Source organism: Tribolium madens, unplaced genomic scaffold (assembly GCF_015345945.1).
Source record: "Tribolium madens isolate multiple individuals breed KSU strain unplaced genomic scaffold, Tmad_KSU_1.1 Scaffold_11;HRSCAF=98;Tcas5.2_LG3b, whole genome shotgun sequence".
NCBI classification, from domain to species: Eukaryota; Metazoa; Arthropoda; class Insecta; order Coleoptera; family Tenebrionidae; genus Tribolium; species Tribolium madens.
The window spans coordinates 5,576,339-5,595,577 of record NW_025400975.1 but is presented as its reverse complement, the minus strand read 5'-3'; the positions used below and the strand labels follow the sequence as shown (position 1 = coordinate 5,595,577).

The following is a 19,239-nucleotide window of genomic DNA, read 5'->3' as shown; positions in this document are numbered from 1 at the left end:
TAGGTATTTCTTTGTAATATAGCGTCACATAAGTGTTCTTACTAATTTCCTAACTAATCAAAAACATGAGAGGTCAAAAGTGACTAAAAATAGAACAATTCACCCAACTTTATGGTCACATTTTAAAGAAGTTTAAAGAATAAAAAAGCGAACAATTCTAAATAAAAAATTTTATTTCACATTTAGTTGGCTTTTTTTGTTGGAGCTGATCTCGCAAACACCACAACCAAAGGCTTATCTTTCAAAATGTAAGCGTTTGTTTCTTTTAATGCTTTTTGTGCGATTTCAACTGAACTTAAAGTAACGAAAGCTTGTCCCTTCATTCTGCCCTCTTGCATAAGTCTTATATCAAAAGTGGATGGATTTTCACCATCACTCTCTACCTTATATCTATTATAAATGTACTCCAAGTCTTTTAATTCAACATTTTTGGCGATATTTTTGATATACAATCTACAAGTTGGTGCTCCTGGATGATAATTCTTGAAAACTGGAAGAACATCAAGGTCTTTTTCKGGGATTTGGTTGGTGGCCAAYTCTTCAGCTGTAATGACAGTTTTCTCGGTTTTATCATTGGWGGTGTCTTCCGTTTCGGTYGAACAAGACGGAATGGTCCCCACTTGTTCCACCTCATCCTCTTTSCCTTCTAAAGCYGTCGCGGACACTTTCAACTCGATTTTGCGYGGAGTTTGAACATCAGACTTCTCGAAAACATCTTCAGGCTCGTGTTTGGTACTACTTGAAGGCACTGCTGTTGCAGGTTTGATAAATTTGGGCCTCTTCACCGCCTTTTTCTGCCTCAAAACTCGCTTCTGTGGAATTATCTCCTTGTTTGTCTTCGACTCCTCGTCGCTTTCAAGCTCCGACTCTGAGGAACTTTCTTGGGGCGTAGATGGAGTCGGATCTGCAGGTTTTGGCTGAGGGGGCTGAGGGGGCCTCTGTCTCACAGGGTCAGGTAAGGCGAACGGTGGCGGAAGGTTCATCCTATTCATCAAATGTAACACTTGTGTGTAAAATTTTGGTACAGTGGCCAAAGCGTGACCGATGTTGTTGATTGTGAGTCGATTCGCTTTGGGGTACACATATTTRAGATGAGGGGGCGGTGGTTGTTGGAATCCCACAGCACTGTTAAAAGAATTCAGTTTTGTGACAAATGATTTGAAGTGCTCCTTGTTGGTGGTGGTGGTTTGTTCAACTTTTTTGATTTTTGGTAACCCAATATCGTGGACTGCATATTCCACACATAAACGGTTTTTCAGTATGTAAGCTTGATGGAGACGAAATAGGACTTCTCTGGCGACTTCTTTCGAGTCAAATCGAGCAAATACCACCGATTTTTGGCACGATTTTGATGTTATAACCTTAACTTTTGACGCTCCAAAATGTTTCAAAAAATCCTCCTTTTCGGCATCGCTGAGTTCCTTAGGCAAATTCTTTATTTTTAAGACGTCCTCACACACCATTTTTGTCGATTATCAGCCACTTTCCCTAAAAACAACTTTTTCTTCCTTTCTAAAAAAACTGTAATTAACAGGGTTTCCAACTGTGATACCTGTCAGCTGTCACAATTACAAAATTAGAATAATTGAGTAACTCAAAAAAGGTAATTTTTTACATCTGATTGCGTTCATGTAATTTAAACATTTTCCGTCTTAATTTTCAATATTTCATACACTTAAATCACGTAAAAACTTAAATATAATTTGGGGTTACGCAACTGTCAAACTGACGTCTGTCACGGGTTAGAGGTTATGTCACAGAATAAAAAATTAAATATTCACTCTCGTTTTTGTTTAAATGATAGGTGAGTTTAACACAACACTAATTACRACYTAATTATCGTAWATTRTTTTATGTAGAAYTATCAGAAAATATTTCTGGGTCAAATAGTCTTGGGGGCTGATGCAATGGTGGGTTTTAGTGATTCTTCCCACAAACTCTCACAACTCGATTTTGTAATTGCTGGTGGAGGTTCAGGCTTTATTACACGAATGTTATGTCAGCCTTTAGATGTGTTAAAAATTCGATTTCAACTCCAAGTTGAACCGATTTTAAAAAGTAACATTTCAAAGTACCAGTCAGTGGTGCATGCCACAAATTTGATTATAAAGGAAGAAGGGGTGAAAGCACTCTGGAAAGGCCATGTTCCTGCACAATTACTATCAATAAGTTATGGAGTTGCCCAGTTTTGGAGTTTTGAAGTATTAACCAAGCAAGTTTCTACATTTAATTTATCTCCAAGTTTTTCCCCTATGATTAATTTCACATGTGGGGCCCTTGCAGGTAAATAAAACCTTGTAAAACATGGAGAAGTACGAAAAATGTTTGTAGGTTGTTACGCCACTCTTGCGTCGTTTCCTTTCGATGTAGTTAGGACCAGATTAGTTGCTCAAAGTGAAAATCATAAAGTGTATTCTGGCATTTTACAAGCTTTTACATCAATATTAAAAAACGAAGGTTTTTTTGTTTTGTATAGAGGAATTTGGCCAACTTTTATACAAGTCGCCCCACATGCAGGGGCACAATTCATGTGTTATAAATTATTTGATAGCATTTATAAATATCTAGTTAATTCACAAAATACAACGTTAACTAGTAGTTTAGTGTCGGGAAGTTTGGCAGGTTTATTTGCAAAAACTGTGGTTTATCCGTTCGATTTAGCTAAAAAAAGATTGCAAATCCAGGGTTTCGAACAAGGGAGGGTCGAATTTGGACAGTTTTTCAAGTGTAGAGGACTTAATGATTGTCTTATTAGAATTTACAAAGTTGAGGGCCTTTCTGGTTTGTTTAAAGGTCTCAGTCCCAGTCTCATTAAGGCCGTTGTAACGACGGCTTTACATTTTAGTAGTTATGAATTAATTTGTAAATCTTTGGCAAGGAGGAAAGAATAATATACAATGCTGTAGTGTGGTGTTTTGAGGCGAAATAGGTGCAAAGTATGTTAAAAACGTTAACAGTGAATAAAAATTTTATTTACACTAAGATTTAAGCGAAAAAAGTTAATTTTTATGTCACATGTCGTAATTTTTACCATTGCATACATTTTTGAAGATTAATTGAAAAGTCTTGTTTAACAAATGGAAATTTAAAACAAATTTTGAAGTATCTTTTATCTTTATTGTTTTTTTTTGTATTATGTTGTAATATTTTTTTAATTATTGTTTTAGAATAACAAAAAATTAGCTTTTTATCATACCTGCTTTATCAATGAATCCTGTGATCGTTGTTTTGTGTTCACTCATCACTAGTTACTCGTATAATTTATTTTATAGTGTGATATTATTGTCTAGTACTTAAATGAATCTGTACCAAAAAATTGAAGACTTGAGAAAAATATAGTAAAGTATTTTCAAAGATAATTTAATGTATTATTAAAAACTTACAACAACACATTGGTGACGCTATCTAACATTTATACAAATTTACAATAAATACTGTTTAAATTGTGGTTAACCGTATGATATTGTGTATCCCATATTTCTCATGAGAGTTTCCTTGATGGCCGGTTGTAGTTCTTTTTGCATATAAGTTGTTAGTAGAGATCTAATTCCTTTAAGAAAGATATCTTCCATTTCTCTGGACAGTTCCTCACTGTCTTCGTCGTCTCTAAAGCCTCGTCGGTGTTCTCTAAGCCTTGGTTCACAGCCATAGGCGTAGACACTTATGAATCCAGGCTCAAGGAAATGTGAATCAGTCTTGACGTTGAACTGGCCTCTCTCTCGTCTTATGGGCTCGGTGTGAAATCTGGAACAACGGTTTAGGACACTCAAAATTTCTATTTTCACATTAAAATTCTTATTTTAAAATAATCCAACCCTTATTCTGAGAGGAAACTTTGAAAATGAGGGTTAGTAAAAGAACCAAGGGCAGGTTTTTTATTTTTTAAATTATAACTGAAATTTTAAAGATTGAATAACTTATTATAGTGACATTTTATGGTTTCTGGCTTATATCTCGAAAACGGTGCGTGTTACGAAAAAAATAGTAATAGTAATGAACAAAATTAATGGTTATAAAATTTCCTACTAAACGGTCTCTTCCATTTTTTTGTATCTTAAATAGTATTCGAGATACCGACTGGTAAATATCACACGCACAGTAATGTTTTTTGTTCTAATTTGCCTAAATCCCAAGTTTACGGCAAAARTAATTGTGACTTAATGTTGACTGTAGATTGCTATAGGCCTCTGGAACTTGTAGAAAGTAGTCTTTTCGTAACTCCCTCCAAGGAAGTGAGGTTATGATTGTCTTCTTGCGTYTGAAAATCTTCAGATCTGAAGAAAATTTTCACTTCTTCATCCCCCACACCAGTTTATTCTGTGTTTGTCGGTACACAAAACACTAATATTATGTATTCCTGTTTCTCTTTGAAGTTTAAGGTTTTATTTATTTAATTCCCAATTGGATGCCTATACAACGAAACATAAAATGCAAATTTTCGGTCACAATTTACTTGATAGAGACCAAAAAAGAGCACAGAACGTATAAAAGGCACACATAACATTTTCTTTCAAAATTGGAATTTCCCGAATGAATGAATGGAAAGTTGAATTGACCAATTTCGTTATCTTGAATGAAACTAAAGTCTAAAGTGATTGGTTTCTCCATGGTTACTTAGATTATCATAATGGCCGACTTTAACCGGACCAATCACATCATTGTATTAAATTTGGAATGAATTCAAAAATCTAAAGTGATTGGTTTTTTATGTTAGTATAATGGCCGATCTTACACGGCCCAATCACAATACTTACAACTTTTACAATCTTTACGTTAATTCATTTCGTTTTTTTAGAGAGTGCGATATTTGTTCGCGAATATCTCGAAAGCTGTGTGRAAAACAAAGAACCCAAAAAGACCATCTTGTAGAAAATTTTATAAGCTTTAATTGTGTACATAAGCATTTTTTTTTGTAACACGCACCGTTTTGTGGACATAAATAAACAAACAAAAGACGGCACCTTTTTGATTTTTAGTATGTTCACCTCCTATCACAGCCTCCTATACTCTTTTTCATATTAATGTACATCAAGTAGGTTGTAGAATTGTAAATGCATCTTTAATTCAAAGGCCGATTCACACAAATAGTGTCATTAATGTCATTCAGAACAAATTTAATCACATCAATAATGACAAAAAATTGTATGTTTRCCACCCGACGTTAATTACGTTGTTATAGCTTTAATTATTTTTTGCTATCTCAAAACTGGGGTACACATTTTTAGAGAGGATTGAGTTTAGGATTGTTTGAATTTTCGCATGGTCGCCAACTTAAAATGATTCCTTTCAACAACTACTTCGATGCATATTAATATGAAAACGAGTATAACTTACTCAAATACAATCCTGAATTCAAAAMTTCTATTCTGAATTCTACCTACCACTTATGGGTTGAYTAAACGTTTTTGATGAAAAATTATGGATTTTTCCTCTTAAGACTCTAACTCTAACTGTAAATAACTTTTTAAACTCTCAAGATTTGACTATTTTTTAAAAGAATTTAACATGATCTCTCAATACTTAGCTTGACTTTTCTCATTATGTTATTAATTTTTTCATTATCTTCAGTCTTATTTAGTTCACCAGGTGATAAGATGTGTTAGAAAAATCGTTTTCCTAAGACCCACTAATAATTTTACGACACATTATAAGGGATTAACCAAACAATGGTTTGAATTTGTAACCCTCCATAAATGGCACGTTCCTTTGCAAGTGTTGCTGCACCCACAGAACAACACAGGGCCGTATTTAAAACCAAAGTAGTGGTAGAGTTTTACCAAGCTATTATTTAAAAAAAAATCAGTTTTATTTAATAATAGCTTGTTAATAAGCACCTGGCTTTTTTAAATTTCTTAAAATACTTGACTTTAATAACAACTACATCAAAAACTATTAAAAAAAGTAAGTAATCCGGCCCTGTTAAAAATTTTTGTAGGTCTTAGGAAAACGATTTTTCTACACAGTTATTTACACTTTTTTGTATTAAAAAGTCTTATGGAGGTATTACTTCTACTTATAATTGATGCATTTTTTAGGACATTGAAATTTGTTGCTCAAAATGAAAAAGATTAAAAAGAATAACAACATTTTTATTTGTTTGAAAAGTACTTTTTTGCATTAAAATATCGATTCATCTCATAATTATTATCCGAAAATAAAACTTGATTTCGAGTGTTGAGTAAAGAAAAATGATAACATTTCCGTTCTCGGTTATCATAACGCAACAGAAACCAATTATTTAACAGAAATTAAGACCTCCCTGAAAGCATCAATTTTAAACGAAAAATACAGAGTAATGGAAAAAGACGCCCACGATTGAAACAGGGGCGTCCTTTTTTATTGAAACATTGTGACCATCATTCCAAAAATAGTCTAAATAGATTCTTTTTAAAATTTAAACAGTTTGTCTAACAGCACAAAGTGGCAATATTGCACAATTTTCTTTTACTAAAAAACTATTTCACTCATAAAGTAAAAACTGTATATAATTTTCATATATTTATATAATTTTATTATTCCAATACGACACGACCAAAAGGTATCTAATGATTTCAATTATTTTTTTTAATCTTTGATTTTTGGCTTAAATCGTTCAAATTTCACAGAACAAGCAACATTGAAAATTGATTTTTTTCTTGCTACCGTTTTCAATAATTGAATATTACTTGGACATTTTCTATATCCTAGGATATTTGCAATGTTGCAACATTGATAAATTTTCTTTGGAGCCAAGAAATGGTATCCTAACATCTTCAATAAAGTTTATTTCAATAGACTTTTTACACATTTTTTTAAGAACACCGTCAACTGTATCAAAATCTAGACTTTAACAATGAAATTATTTTAAAACTGTTAATTATATAGATTTCTCTTTTCTAAAAAGGAAAGTCAATATCTTACTGATAAGAGCACAAATCCAATTTTGGTCTTCGAATTCGTCTTTAATAAAAGATCACGTGTGGGTTAACAATTGAATCGTAATTGAGTGTGCAGTAGATTAATTAATTAGTAAGAGTCAAGAGATCCGAAATGATACAATTTTGAGAGAAACGCCACTCTAGAGATACATCATTATGATTAATGAAAACTGCTAATTGTATGTAAATTAATCACGCGGATGTTTGTAATATTAGCTCCCAAAAATCCGGTGATGAAAGTAGAATTGCGAATATTTTACGACAGTTGCCTCACACTTATGGGAAAGTTTCGGAAATTTGATCTGGCTGATAATTACATAAATGCAAGTCAATTCCTTCCAATTAGCCTCTGAAACAGTCTCAAAATCAGCTATTGTTGGAGAGAGTGGCGTTTCCTCCAACCCAAATCGTACACACTTACCCAATGCCCGCCCGCCTCAATCGCAGAATCATGCTGCAAGAGTCTTCCGGATTCGGCTCAACGGGGGCTCTTTGGAGCATGTCGCCGTTAAAGAGGTTCACTTTGCCGCTGATCGTTAGATCGTTAAACAGCAATCGGGTCTCCAAAGAGGCGTTGCGAGGATTGAATCGACACCGGTCCACTCTTACCCAACTGTTGGAGGTTGGAAGACGCACTCTCATGTCGGTTACGTACATGTCGTAAGGAGCAGAACGGAGCTGCTGGTGGAGCGAATATCCGTTGAGGTGGAGGGTCTTTTGTTTGGCAATTTGCCGGCGACGAATTTGATCCAAGGCATTCTCGAGACGTTCGGAGCACCGGTGGTTGTAGGGGATGCTGCGATCGTCCTCGTGATTGAGGTTGTTTCCGTTTCCTCGAACGTAGGGGTATTCTGCCGTGGAAAATTTGTCGTTTTGACGAGTGGGAGGCTCTGAGGAAAGAGAAACATGGAAAGAGTTTGAGCAAATTTGAGAAACACGCAAATCGAACGTTTTGCGCCCATTAATGTGGCGGAATTTTGTTTAAAAATTGAAAAATAATCTTAGGTGTTTATTATGGGGATGAAGATTTTACACTACATACCTTCTTTTATAATAAATATAGGTACGTTACAAAATACAGGATCAGCAAAAAGTATGAAATATTTTTTGAATTTCTACTCTTTTGTGTTTTGGGAGGCGAAGCAATTGCTATTCATACTTAACCCCCTAAACAAAACAAAACAAAACAAAAAAAAAGAAAAATTAAAAATTGAATTACAGTTTAATTAAAATTAAGAAAAACTACTTAAGTAGAAATAACAGGAATTACAACAATAAAAAAAATAACAAAAAGCAAAAGTAAAAAACTAAAAGTTCAAAAAATGTATTTTTATCTTTTTGCGAAAATTGTACCTACACTGAAAGTTTTTCTTTAAACAAATGAGAAGAATTATATAACTTTATTGTATTGTATAAGAGAAAGATCTTTTAAGTATTGCTGTTTTATACTTTGATAATGACAGATCAGCAATATTACCAACAGAAACTTGATGACAACTTTTTCTCGAATGAAATATTTCACGGAGATAGGGTGGTGAAGCAGTAATAAAATTTTTATATATGAACACTGACAAGCAGGGCCGTACCCAAGGGGGGGATTAGGGGGTTCAAAGATCTTTTTTTATGAAAAACTATGAAATTTTGTTGCTGAAAGTGGCAAGAAACCACAGGTAAAATAGAGTAAATTTTTACCCTAATCCCATCTAGTTTAGGAAGCCCCTAATTAAAAATTTCAACATTTTATTTTTGTACTTGTTTAGGTGTATAAAAGTTATCATCTGTACCAAATTTTGAAATTTTTTTCTAAAATAATTTCGGAAATATTGAAAAAAAAACTATTAAAAGACGCACCCCTTGCGTAGCATTTTTCGATATAGGTATGTTCATAAAAAAAATTTGTTTTAAAAATGAATATTCTATCTCCTGTTTAAATTTGTAACAATAAAAAGTAATAAATTTTTTTAATATTTTTTGTTACTTTTGTGAGTTAATTTGTATTTTTTTATGTTTAATTAAGATCTCTTATTTCAATTTAAAGTAAAAACGTGTACTTAGAGATTTTTGCTTTTTAATCCGCCTTCTTTCATTTCATTTTCATGGACCAACAAGAAAGCACCAATGACTCGCATAGTTTTTTTCGAAGTTTAAAATTCAAAATGTGATAATTGGAATACAACATTTTTAATGCAATATAAGACCTCTTTACAATCAAGTTGACATATTCTCTAAATCGTAATTCCGAATTCATTATAATTCCAAGATTTTTTACACTGTTTGAGATACCTATTTTAATATGGAAATCAATCAATTTTGAGATTAATTTGATTTTTATTTCTTGTGGAAATGCAAATTGATGAACATTTACTCGAATTTAAATTTAAGCCAATGCTTTTAGACAATAAGAAAATTTCATTTAGATCTTGATTAATAAAGTTGCAAGCTAGTTCTACATCGTCAGGATTAAAATGATAGTACAACTCTGTATCATCTGCAAAGGCATGGATGTTAACATATTTTACCGATTCTAATATTTCTGCGCTGTATATTAAAAATAGAAGTGGCCCCAAAATTGAACCTTGCGGAACAGCGGATGTAATATTTCCTGCTCTTGATTGTGAGGGACCTATTGTAACAATTTGTTTCCTATTAGTAAGATACGAATTAAAAAAAATTGTTGTCAAAAAATACACATTGAAAATTAACAAAGTTATTACTTTTAATCTCGGGTCATATTTGAGTATAATGTAATGTGTCTAGATTTAGATATCTAATGAAGAACAAAATTCTGAATATTGTACAGCTGGTAAATAAAAAAAGGCAATTTTGAAGTTATATTAACTGGAAGTTTTAGTTTTTTTGAGAGGAAATCTATAGGTACTTATTATTTTTTCATTTTCCCAACATAGCTCCTATTAATAATAAATCATTATCAGTATTAACACATTAAATTAGAACAATTATGTATCAGTTTTCAACTTACCATCACCGACAGATCGAATAAATTTTTCTTAATGTGAAAAAATATAGCAAATATAACATATAGCAAGACGTTGGGGTAGGAATAAAGTGTGATGAAATTAAAAAAAAATTTGACCCTTCTTGTATTTTGTTTCATTTGTTATTTTTATTACACATAAGTGATCGAAAACAATACGCCCCTGTGGCGAAATGACTACTTTTAAGCGGAAATGAGGGTTTTTCAGATATTGAAAACATTTTTTAACAAGTTATTGTATTAAAAAAGACTCTTGGACCGAAAAGTTCATTCTTAACCGAGGTTTAACATATTGATTTTGCATTAGATGTCACGCAATTTAGACAGCTAACTAATTTCTCTAATTATGGAGACCTAACAGCCTATCAGTAGTTAATCTAATGGCTTGTAATACATACTATGAACATTGCTAACTACTGTTGTAATTATTTACGCATCAAGGGACTAAAGGAATCTTCTCATCCCATATCGGCGCTAACAATGTGATGAACACTACGTCCATATTTACAAAAAATGATTCTTCTTACTTATTAACGTATTAATGAGAGAAATTAGTAGTAATAATCTTGACATTTTAACAACTCCGGTGCAGAAAACGCGTTAATTGTAAGCTTAGTTACGTTCGATCAGCAAATTATAGTGAGTTGCAATATTTCTTAGTTTTTACAAGGGTGGAAAATAGTTATTTATAGTACAACGCCCATAGTTGCTTGTAAGAAACTTGAGGATATTTCTTGTTAGTTAGTAAAATAAATATTTATTAAAAATCCACTTGAATCAGTCAAATCTGAGAAGTCTTCTTATTGTTTATTTTAGTCATTTGATTTCTTTAAAGGCTTTTAATTCCTTTGCGTACTGCAGATATTTATATTTTTCTAAAAGAGGAACTCCCTTGTTATTTTTTAAGTTTATTTGCAACATCACAATCAAGACTTTTATCTTTTCAAAACGAAAATCTAATTACATACCTACCTTACATACTTATATTTTTCTAGTAATTCTACGAATTCGCCATTTGCCGCCAAAGTAGATTGAAAATTTTAATTTTGCTGCAGAGGTCATCATATGCAATCATTTGAAAATATTAAGTCAAGGAACAATTAATTGTTTGATTACTAGACAATACAATTCGATGTACATTCACGTATACGAGTATGTAGTTTAGTTGTCTTATTTGCGTTTACGGATGCAATTATTTATTACAACGACATGTCTTACAGGTAAGTACTTTGAAGCATAAATGTGTCGTGTGCCATGAATAATAGCTTTTAGATATCTAATATAATAATTAAATTGCTCGTTACTAATTACATAAACATACCTATTTAGAACAACAATTTCTGGGTAAACTGTCATAAAGAAATTGTGTTAATAAGTTGCTTGAAATTCTATTGTSTAGATTTGAATATGACGAGAAATTAAACAYAATTATTTGATATTATTTACGTAAACCGACGAAAATTACCTCGACCCCAAATATTTTCACACTTCAAAACATTTYAATTGCCYAACCATGCATATTTTTGACTATATGCATCTTGTAGAGTAAACAAGTATAAACAAATATCTACCTAAAACTTACAATAACAATATTATTAGTTTTGTTATAGTCAACATTAAAGAAATGTCCGTTTAATGGTGGTTTTTTGACTTATAACTGATAATTGCAAAAAGTATGAAAAAAACCCTAATGTTGGTATACTTCGTGCTATTGCTATCGCCACACTGGCAACGTCGCATATGCATTTTTTGAGGTGAAATAGGTTAAAAACATTTGATTTCTGTGTAAAAGAAGAATCTGTGTTACAACTGAACCCAACTATGGTTCCACTATTTCATACATAARAAACACTGCGAAAATTGAGACAAGTGACGATAGCTATGGCACGAGATATACCTATTCAATAATAGGTGCACTAATATCAATCAAGATGTTTTTGTTGATATAAATGTAAAAAAGACGGCTTTATTGCCTTTATTTGTTCTGTACCTTATATTATTGTACGTTGTACGAATTCCGTGGTACCGTGGCAAAAAAATTTAAAATCTTTTCAATTGGTAGTCACCCCAGAAAAATTGACAGAAAAAAAGTGGGAGAATAGAAATTTCACCAACCAGGTAATATTAAATTCACTAGATTCAGTGGTATTTAGACAAGGATGGTAGACGTAAAGGATTGCTTAAGCTCACCCGGTCACGTGGTCCATAGACATGGATGTGACGTCACAACTGGTCTTCAAGCTTGACAAATACATGGGAGTTAATTGGAGCAAATACCAAATAATGCAAATAAAAGTGAATTATGACTTTAATTTGTTAAAATCGCTTTTGAATTTATAATGAAATCATTCTAGTTATATTATGAGATAATAAAAAATAGAATTTTCTGCTTATTTGTGTCCTAAAATTGAGTAAATCAGTTTTCTAATCGAGGCAATCAGACGCAATACTTTCAATAATTTATTTTTCTCCATATAAGACGTTTAGAATAGGAACAATTTTTTATTTTTTATAACGACGGGTATTCTTTCCTATTTTTTTCTTTTTTAAAATGCTCTATCAAAAATGATTTAATAAATAAATTGCCATTGAAATTTTTTGATCGTACAGTCGTGAAAATAACAATAATATTCCTATGGAAACGGTTTTTATTTTTAACAATTTTATATGCAATAAATTTTATTGATAAATAATATTACAAAATCCAATAATGGATAATTGGTCAAAAAAAATGTAAAACAAAATAAACCATTTTTATAATAATGTAGTGACTTTAAGGAAGAAAGGAAAGAGCAAAACGACCTTCAACACAATATAAATTAGGTAGGTAGAAACGGGTTTTGTTTTTGACAATTTTGTATGCAATAAATTTTGTTGATAAATAATAATACAAAATCTAATAATGGATAATAGGTAAAAAAATGTAAAACAAAAAAAACATTTTTATAATAGTGCAATAACTTTAAAGAAGAAACAAATGAGCAAAACGACTTTTAACACAATATAAATTTTATTTCTTGAAATAAAAAACATTTGGTAGCTGCACTAAATTTGAATTTTGAAACCAGCGTAGGTACAACCAAAATTCAGTTAAATGATATCCCATAAATTAAACAAAGATTTTTAAATAATATTTGCTTTCTCTTTTTGTCCACATGACTTAGAGATTATAAAAACAATACAATAGAAAAAAATAACTTTGTATTTCTAAAATTATTGAAAAATAAAGAGATTACAAAAATTAAAAATTAATTAACAATTTTATAACATAGGTACATAAGTTGTTAATAAATTACAAAGAGGTGCTAAACAGATTGATTTACTAACACCCCACGTTTACAAATTTAACTGAAGCATAAACGTGAAATTTTAATACAGAGTTAATACAGAATTTCTGGGGGTTACAATATGCTTGGGGAATTATAGTGAAACACTTTGTATCTCGTGTAAAGTTAGCGATGCAAGTTTATAGATATGTACAGTCGCGGCCATTGACAAATAAAAAAAAAATTGGCGTTGTAAATTTTCCCTTGAAATTGACAATCACTGTCATGTTTAAAATGTCACTAGAATCTTCTTCTTTGCTTTAAGGACAGTCATTTTGTTCACATTTATTTCTTCTGCAATGACTCGTATAGAGACATTGTCCCTTAATCTTGTAATAATAATAGATTTCTGTACATTCGGCAATTGCGGCATTTTTAAATTTTCCTGACGGCGTCCACCACTGATTTGTCAAAAGTGACGTTTTCAGTGACACTGACAATCACGACGAAAAAATTGCATTATGCAATTTTTTTAATTTTGAGTTGATGTGTCAAAATCCCGTGTATTACTTTTCAACGACCGCCACTGTACCTACTTATAATATATTCATTTTTGTTTTAGATCAGAGTAGGCTATGGAAATTTGGCGACAGTAGCTGTATGACAATAAAATAGCCTACTCTGGTCTAAAACAAAAATAAATGCACAATTGTTTTTGTTTTTTTTTGTAAATGAAGCAAATTGAACTATGAATTGAACTTATCAGCTCGTCTGCACTTGTTGACCCATTCCTTTCTCATCGTTGATGAGATCATATTGTTGCCCATAGAAAAAGAACAAAAAATGAGATTGGCACCCATTTGTTTTGGTTTATTTGGCTGCTGTTACAACCAAATAACAGCGCACCAGGCATAGTGACGATATATGCACTACCTATTTAAAATTATTGGAATTACTTTAAATATACTAAAATTTGCATTGTTTCGTAGTACAATTTTYTTTTGTACGATATTAATATGCAGTAAATATCATTAAAACACCCAAAAACCCGAAGCACCGCTGATGTAAACAATGTTGACCAGTTGTGACGTCACGCGATGTGGTGGGGATGATGAAATACGGCATAATCCTCTATGTCTACCATCCTTGGTATTTATAGTGGTTTCACAGATTATCTGGTAAACAGGTAATCTGTGGTGGTAGACAGTGTTAGTGGATTTAAGATTAAAGGTTGGTATCTTCTATGGTTGGTATGTTGTTGCTGAGGGTGGTTTCCGGTTTCAGAGTGCTGTCTGCTGTGTGTATGTAAAAGAACACAAAGACCTATCGAGCGATCAAGATAATTTGTAATCGAGTCATTCTTGGATGTGAAAACGTATGTCTGTAAAATGTCAAGTAAAATCACAAGTCGAAAGGTAAAATGGCACGATCAAAAAGGTGATAAATTTATAATTTACCTTAAAAAAAGAGTGGTCCTACTCATATTATTATACAGGGTGATTCAGCTTAAATGACCCACTAGACCCCTCTTGGCAGACAACCTATAATACACAAAGCAATTATTCCTTGATTCATATTTGAATTTTGAAAGTTTCATGAATCTAAAAATATCCTTCTTTGATTCACGATATTTTGAAAATTTAATTTTGAATCAGGGAATAAGTGCATAATGTATTTATTATATGTTGTCTGCCAAGAGGGGTCAGTTGGGTCATTTAAGCTGAATCACCCTGTATACGTCGGCGACTAATTCCAGCCCATTTTGCCATTTTACCTTCCGACTTGTCATTTTATTTGACGTTTCACGGGCAGTTAGACATACGTTCTCGGATGCAGAGATAACTCGATTACAAATTATCTTGATCGCTCGATATCAGTGGCTCGATATTTGTTGATTACATTCCAACACAGTTTTCAAGTGTTTCAACATAATATAACTTCAATCAGTTGAGTTAGTTCGTCATTTGTTAGATGTTTTTGTGTTAAATACTAATCATCGAGAAAAAGGTGCAATGGCTAAGGTGTCGTATCAGGTGGGTTATCAATTTTTTTGTGGAATTTTATTTGTTTGATTTCGAGTTTACGATTTCTTGCTTTTTATGTGAATATTTTGAATGGACTTTAAATTCATGTAAAGGTGTTTTTCGACATATACTCGTATAATAATAGAATAGAAAAATCCTATCTAACTACGCCGTCCTCTACTTTTTCATTTTTTCTTAAATTTTATTTTCGAATAAGTTTTAAATAATTGTGGTAGGGCGTTTTTAGAACATGTGTTCCGAATTTTTTTGAACAAATTGTATGTGCCCAAAAGCAGCTAAAGATGTCCATGAAATGTATTTTTGATTTGGGTCTCATTGTATTTTAGGAAACAAAGGATTTCTTTGAAGCCATTAGAAAAGGAGATTTAAATAAAGTTCAAGTATACGTCTCAAACAACTCGACTTTTTTAACTTTATGTTCAAATGGCTTAACTCCACTTATAGTCGCAATATATTCAAAGAATTTTGACGTAATCAAGTATCTAATACAAAAAGGAGCCAATGTTAATTGCAAAGATAGTTCTAATCATACCCCTTTAGGTTTGGCAATATCGAAGAACTGTTCACTAGATATTATAAAGCTACTTATAAATAATAATGCAGAGATAAATCAAATGACACATTATGATTATACTCCACATTCACAATACTCACAATATACTCCACTCTCAGTATCCATTATATGCAAAAATTTGGAGGTTGCTAAACTCTTAATTGATAAGGGGGCCGACATGTATAAACAAAACTCTGATAAAACTACTGCTCTAAGCCTTGTTCAAAAATATAATAATGTAGACATACTGATTTATTATTACACACCTCTAGGATATGCCATTTTTAACGGAAAATTAGACGAAGCACGACAACTTTTAGAAGAGGGTGCAGATGTTTGTATAAGTGGTGCAAGCAAAAAAATTCCTCTTGTAATAGCCGTTGAAAAGGGGAATCTCGAAGCAGTCAAACTTTTATTTGAATTTGGAGCCGATTTTACGATGCCAACTGCTTTGTTACAGGCCATAAATGTTGGTAACCTCGAGATGATCGACTTTTATATAAAAAACAATGTTGTAATTAATTACGAACATCGGGATGGAACTACACCTCTAATAAAAGCAATTCGGAAGGGGAATTTTGAAGTGGTGAAAATTTTGTTCGAAAATGGCGCCCACGTCAACTTTAAAAGTAGTCACGGTTCTTATCCATTGTTTGAAGCTTTGAAACTTGACAATTGCGATATTATAAAATATTTACTAAGTAAGGAAGCGAAAATGAATGGTAAATGTTTAATGAAAGACAATTTTCAATGTGTAAAGAATTTAATTAAGTATAAAATTGAACTCAAAACTGTTTTGCTGGGTGATCTTGAACCTTCTACTTTGCTAAAAGGGGTTGAAACTAAAAATGCCCTTTTTGTAAAATATCTTTTGAAACAAGGACTTTCAATTAATTCGTATGACGACAAGCAAAAAAGTCCACTCGCAGTCGCTGTAAAAAATCACAGTGTCTTAATTGTCAAAATTTTGATCGATGCTGGCGCTCGTATAGATTCAGCCAAAGAAGAACTGAAGGAACTTGCCAATAAGAATGACGAATTCTATATCTACTATCAAAGTTTGAAACTAAACCTAAACAAACCTACATTATTTTCCGAAGGTAAGTTTTTAAAATTTTGGTCATAATGTAATACTAATTGTTTCCAGGGTTTGGCAGTGGAGCTCACGAAGCAGCAGATTAAACACTGAAATTTGTTTTTAAGATTTTAGAGTTTTTGCTTTCATTTTTCATTACACAAATAAATTTATTATTATTCATTTATTATTATCCAGGTTATGCTTTTAGACTTTTTGTTTATTTTTCATTAGCTACAGAAATAAATGTATTATTAACCAGTAGTATTAAAGTTATTAACCTAATGCCCATACACTTTTCCCTCATCACCCGATTAATTTTCTTGATTCTTATCATCAATTAATTTTTTTGGCGCTCATCTGCGTACTCATTACAATTTTGAGGCTATTCTGACATCCATCAACAACTCAAAGCAATGTTTAATTTTTGGAATGAAATTAAATTAAAATTCTCTATTTGATTGAATTTTTTTTTTACGTAAGAAAGTATTTCTTCTAGTGATTTAAAAAAAAAGGTTTTTGATGTGGCACCTCGTTTGTTGATAATGGAAAAAGTTCCCATCCTCTTATGAAAATCTAATGTCCATTCAAATCAAGATTTTTTTTGTATCAAGCGATAACTTTTGAAATAAGGAGCAATTCGTACCATAATAGGTCTTTTAATTGCATTGTGTTTTTTGTTTAGATATTCTTAATTCGTCCTAAATATCTTGATCTATTATTATGACAACATACCTGTAAATATTGGCAAAGCTTTTGCTGTGTCACTCTGTAAGTACGGTTTTGTAGATTTTTTTTGTCAGACTTTTCTAATTTAAAATTTTAATTGGTATTCGGAATCAATGAGAATGTTAATAGCATTTCTATAAATATTTGAAATTTAAAAAGGAATAGTTAATCAGACTTGAGACGAACAGTTCGTTCTGTGAAATTTCTGCTACTGAAAGGATGAAATCGAATAGATGAGAGAGAATTAATTGAAATTGATTCAATTTATCACAAAGCTTTCTAGAATAATTAAAGAAATATGACTATAATAGTAACCAATAGGCAGGGGATGGGGGCGATCACCACCTCCCCCAAGCGCGTCAACAAATATAAATATGAATAGTTTTACAATAAATTACATTTATCTCCACTACGGGTGCAAAAAATCAGGCATTTCCTTTCTATAATAGTTATGAAAAACTGAAAGTTTCAGAAATACTACTAAATTAGTATTTATGATAGGTTTTACAACTTACTCACTACTCTAAGTTAAAATGATAACGCAATTAATTTCTGTTGCAATCGACAAAGCAATGACACTATTTGAATATTATTATTCTTGGCTGAGAATCGACATAATTCTTATTTTACTTTTTATCTACCTACATAATAGCATGATCAGTTTGCAGTTCTCGAATCTTCCAAGACCTAAACACGCAACTTGACATTTTTGAACTTTCTTTAAATTGAATAAATGTACTACTGGAGCAGTATGAAAATGTAAATAAAATGCAGAAAGCGACTAATATGTTGTCCTGTTAACTAAAAGTGTTACTTTTGTTTATATTTCTTTGTTTAAGTGAATCAGATAAGGACGGAAAGCTGATTCATTTATTGATAAGCTCGCAAAGAATAAAGACTAAGCTAATTACATCGTGAAATTGTGCGAAAACGCTAAACTCACCATGAGAATCGACGAGGGTGGTTGTGTCTTCGGCCAAAATTGACACCACCATATCAGTAAAACTAAGAGCCCAGAGGAACAGCATCCACATTTGAAGATACATCGCACGATTAACAATCGAGTCGGTTATCAATTAGTTATTGTTGACGGGAATCAGACCGTTTCCCAGACTCTCACTGGTAGGTGTAGGTGCGTTCGGCAAGAGTGTCTTCTTAGAACTGGCGTAAAACTTGAACCATGGCTAACGCTGTACCTCCAAGAAATAATGGAGCTTTTACACGAATTAAACCAGGTCGCTCTACTATTGTTGGCGCGGATGTCTCTAGAAATCCGATGGTTCCAGTGAAATGCGGGAAACTGCCATTACCATGCATGGCGGTTGATGAAGAAAGTATAGTCGCCAAAATAACACGACCGTTGCAGCGGAGATAATTGACAAAAAATTTAGGTGACGTTACACCATTCATTTTGGTTTCCTGTTGTGGTTTAACAATGGTTTTACTCGAATCGATTTTTTTATTATTATATACATGTGTGCCTCTTCATTGACTTTCAAAATTGTTGTGCATGAGTGAGTAGAGAATTAATTTGGTGCGTTGCACACTGAGAAGTGTCATTAAAGTAAATGGAAAATGTTTTGAAAACGTGTTGAACTTGTGATTTATTCTTGTTTTAATATTTTCATAAAAGCTTATGTATGTACGTTATTATTAAAA

At 32.0% G+C, this 19,239-nt stretch overlaps 4 protein-coding genes across 7 annotated transcripts; 2 read left to right on the top strand and 2 right to left on the bottom strand.

The window, feature by feature from the left end:
* Positions 1-150: 150 nt before the first annotated feature.
* LOC123005628 (RNA-binding region-containing protein 3-like) lies at positions 151-1,767 on the bottom strand. The gene is made up of 2 exons (XM_044399498.1): positions 1,573-1,767; positions 151-1,512 (listed from the first exon to the last, which is right to left on the bottom strand). Exon 2 carries the CDS (start codon positions 1,461-1,463, stop codon positions 183-185), a length of 1,281 nt encoding a protein of 426 aa, XP_044255433.1. The 5' UTR covers positions 1,464-1,512; positions 1,573-1,767; the 3' UTR covers positions 151-182.
* LOC123005703 (mitochondrial thiamine pyrophosphate carrier) lies at positions 1,532-3,453 on the top strand. The gene is made up of 3 exons (XM_044399628.1): positions 1,532-1,804; positions 1,860-2,283; positions 2,332-3,453. The coding sequence occupies exons 2-3, from the start codon at positions 1,908-1,910 to the stop codon at positions 2,889-2,891; spliced, it is 936 nt and encodes a 311-aa protein (XP_044255563.1). The 5' UTR covers positions 1,532-1,804; positions 1,860-1,907; the 3' UTR covers positions 2,892-3,453.
* LOC123005769 lies at positions 3,326-18,858 on the bottom strand. Its single transcript, XM_044399757.1, has 3 exons — positions 18,524-18,858; positions 7,339-7,807; positions 3,326-3,744 (listed from the first exon to the last, which is right to left on the bottom strand). Exons 1-3 carry the CDS (start codon positions 18,624-18,626, stop codon positions 3,450-3,452), a joined length of 867 nt encoding a protein of 288 aa, XP_044255692.1. The 5' UTR covers positions 18,627-18,858; the 3' UTR covers positions 3,326-3,449.
* On the top strand, positions 14,334-17,087 carry LOC123005388 (putative ankyrin repeat protein RF_0381). Of its 4 annotated transcripts, none has more exons than XM_044399384.1 (4): positions 14,334-14,408; positions 14,463-14,479; positions 16,237-16,876; positions 16,924-17,087. In XM_044399384.1, the coding sequence occupies exons 3-4, from the start codon at positions 16,261-16,263 to the stop codon at positions 16,956-16,958; spliced, it is 651 nt and encodes a 216-aa protein (XP_044255319.1). In that variant the 5' UTR covers positions 14,334-14,408; positions 14,463-14,479; positions 16,237-16,260; the 3' UTR covers positions 16,959-17,087. The 4 variants fall into 4 exon arrangements, with proteins under 4 accessions (XP_044255319.1, XP_044255167.1, XP_044255085.1 ...); XM_044399232.1 differs by lacking the exon at positions 14,334-14,408 and adding an exon at positions 15,090-15,211 and having other exon boundaries at positions 14,462-14,479; positions 15,550-16,876; XM_044399150.1 differs by lacking the exons at positions 14,334-14,408; positions 14,463-14,479 and adding an exon at positions 14,988-15,211 and having other exon boundaries at positions 15,550-16,876.
* Positions 18,859-19,239: the final 381 nt, after the last annotated feature.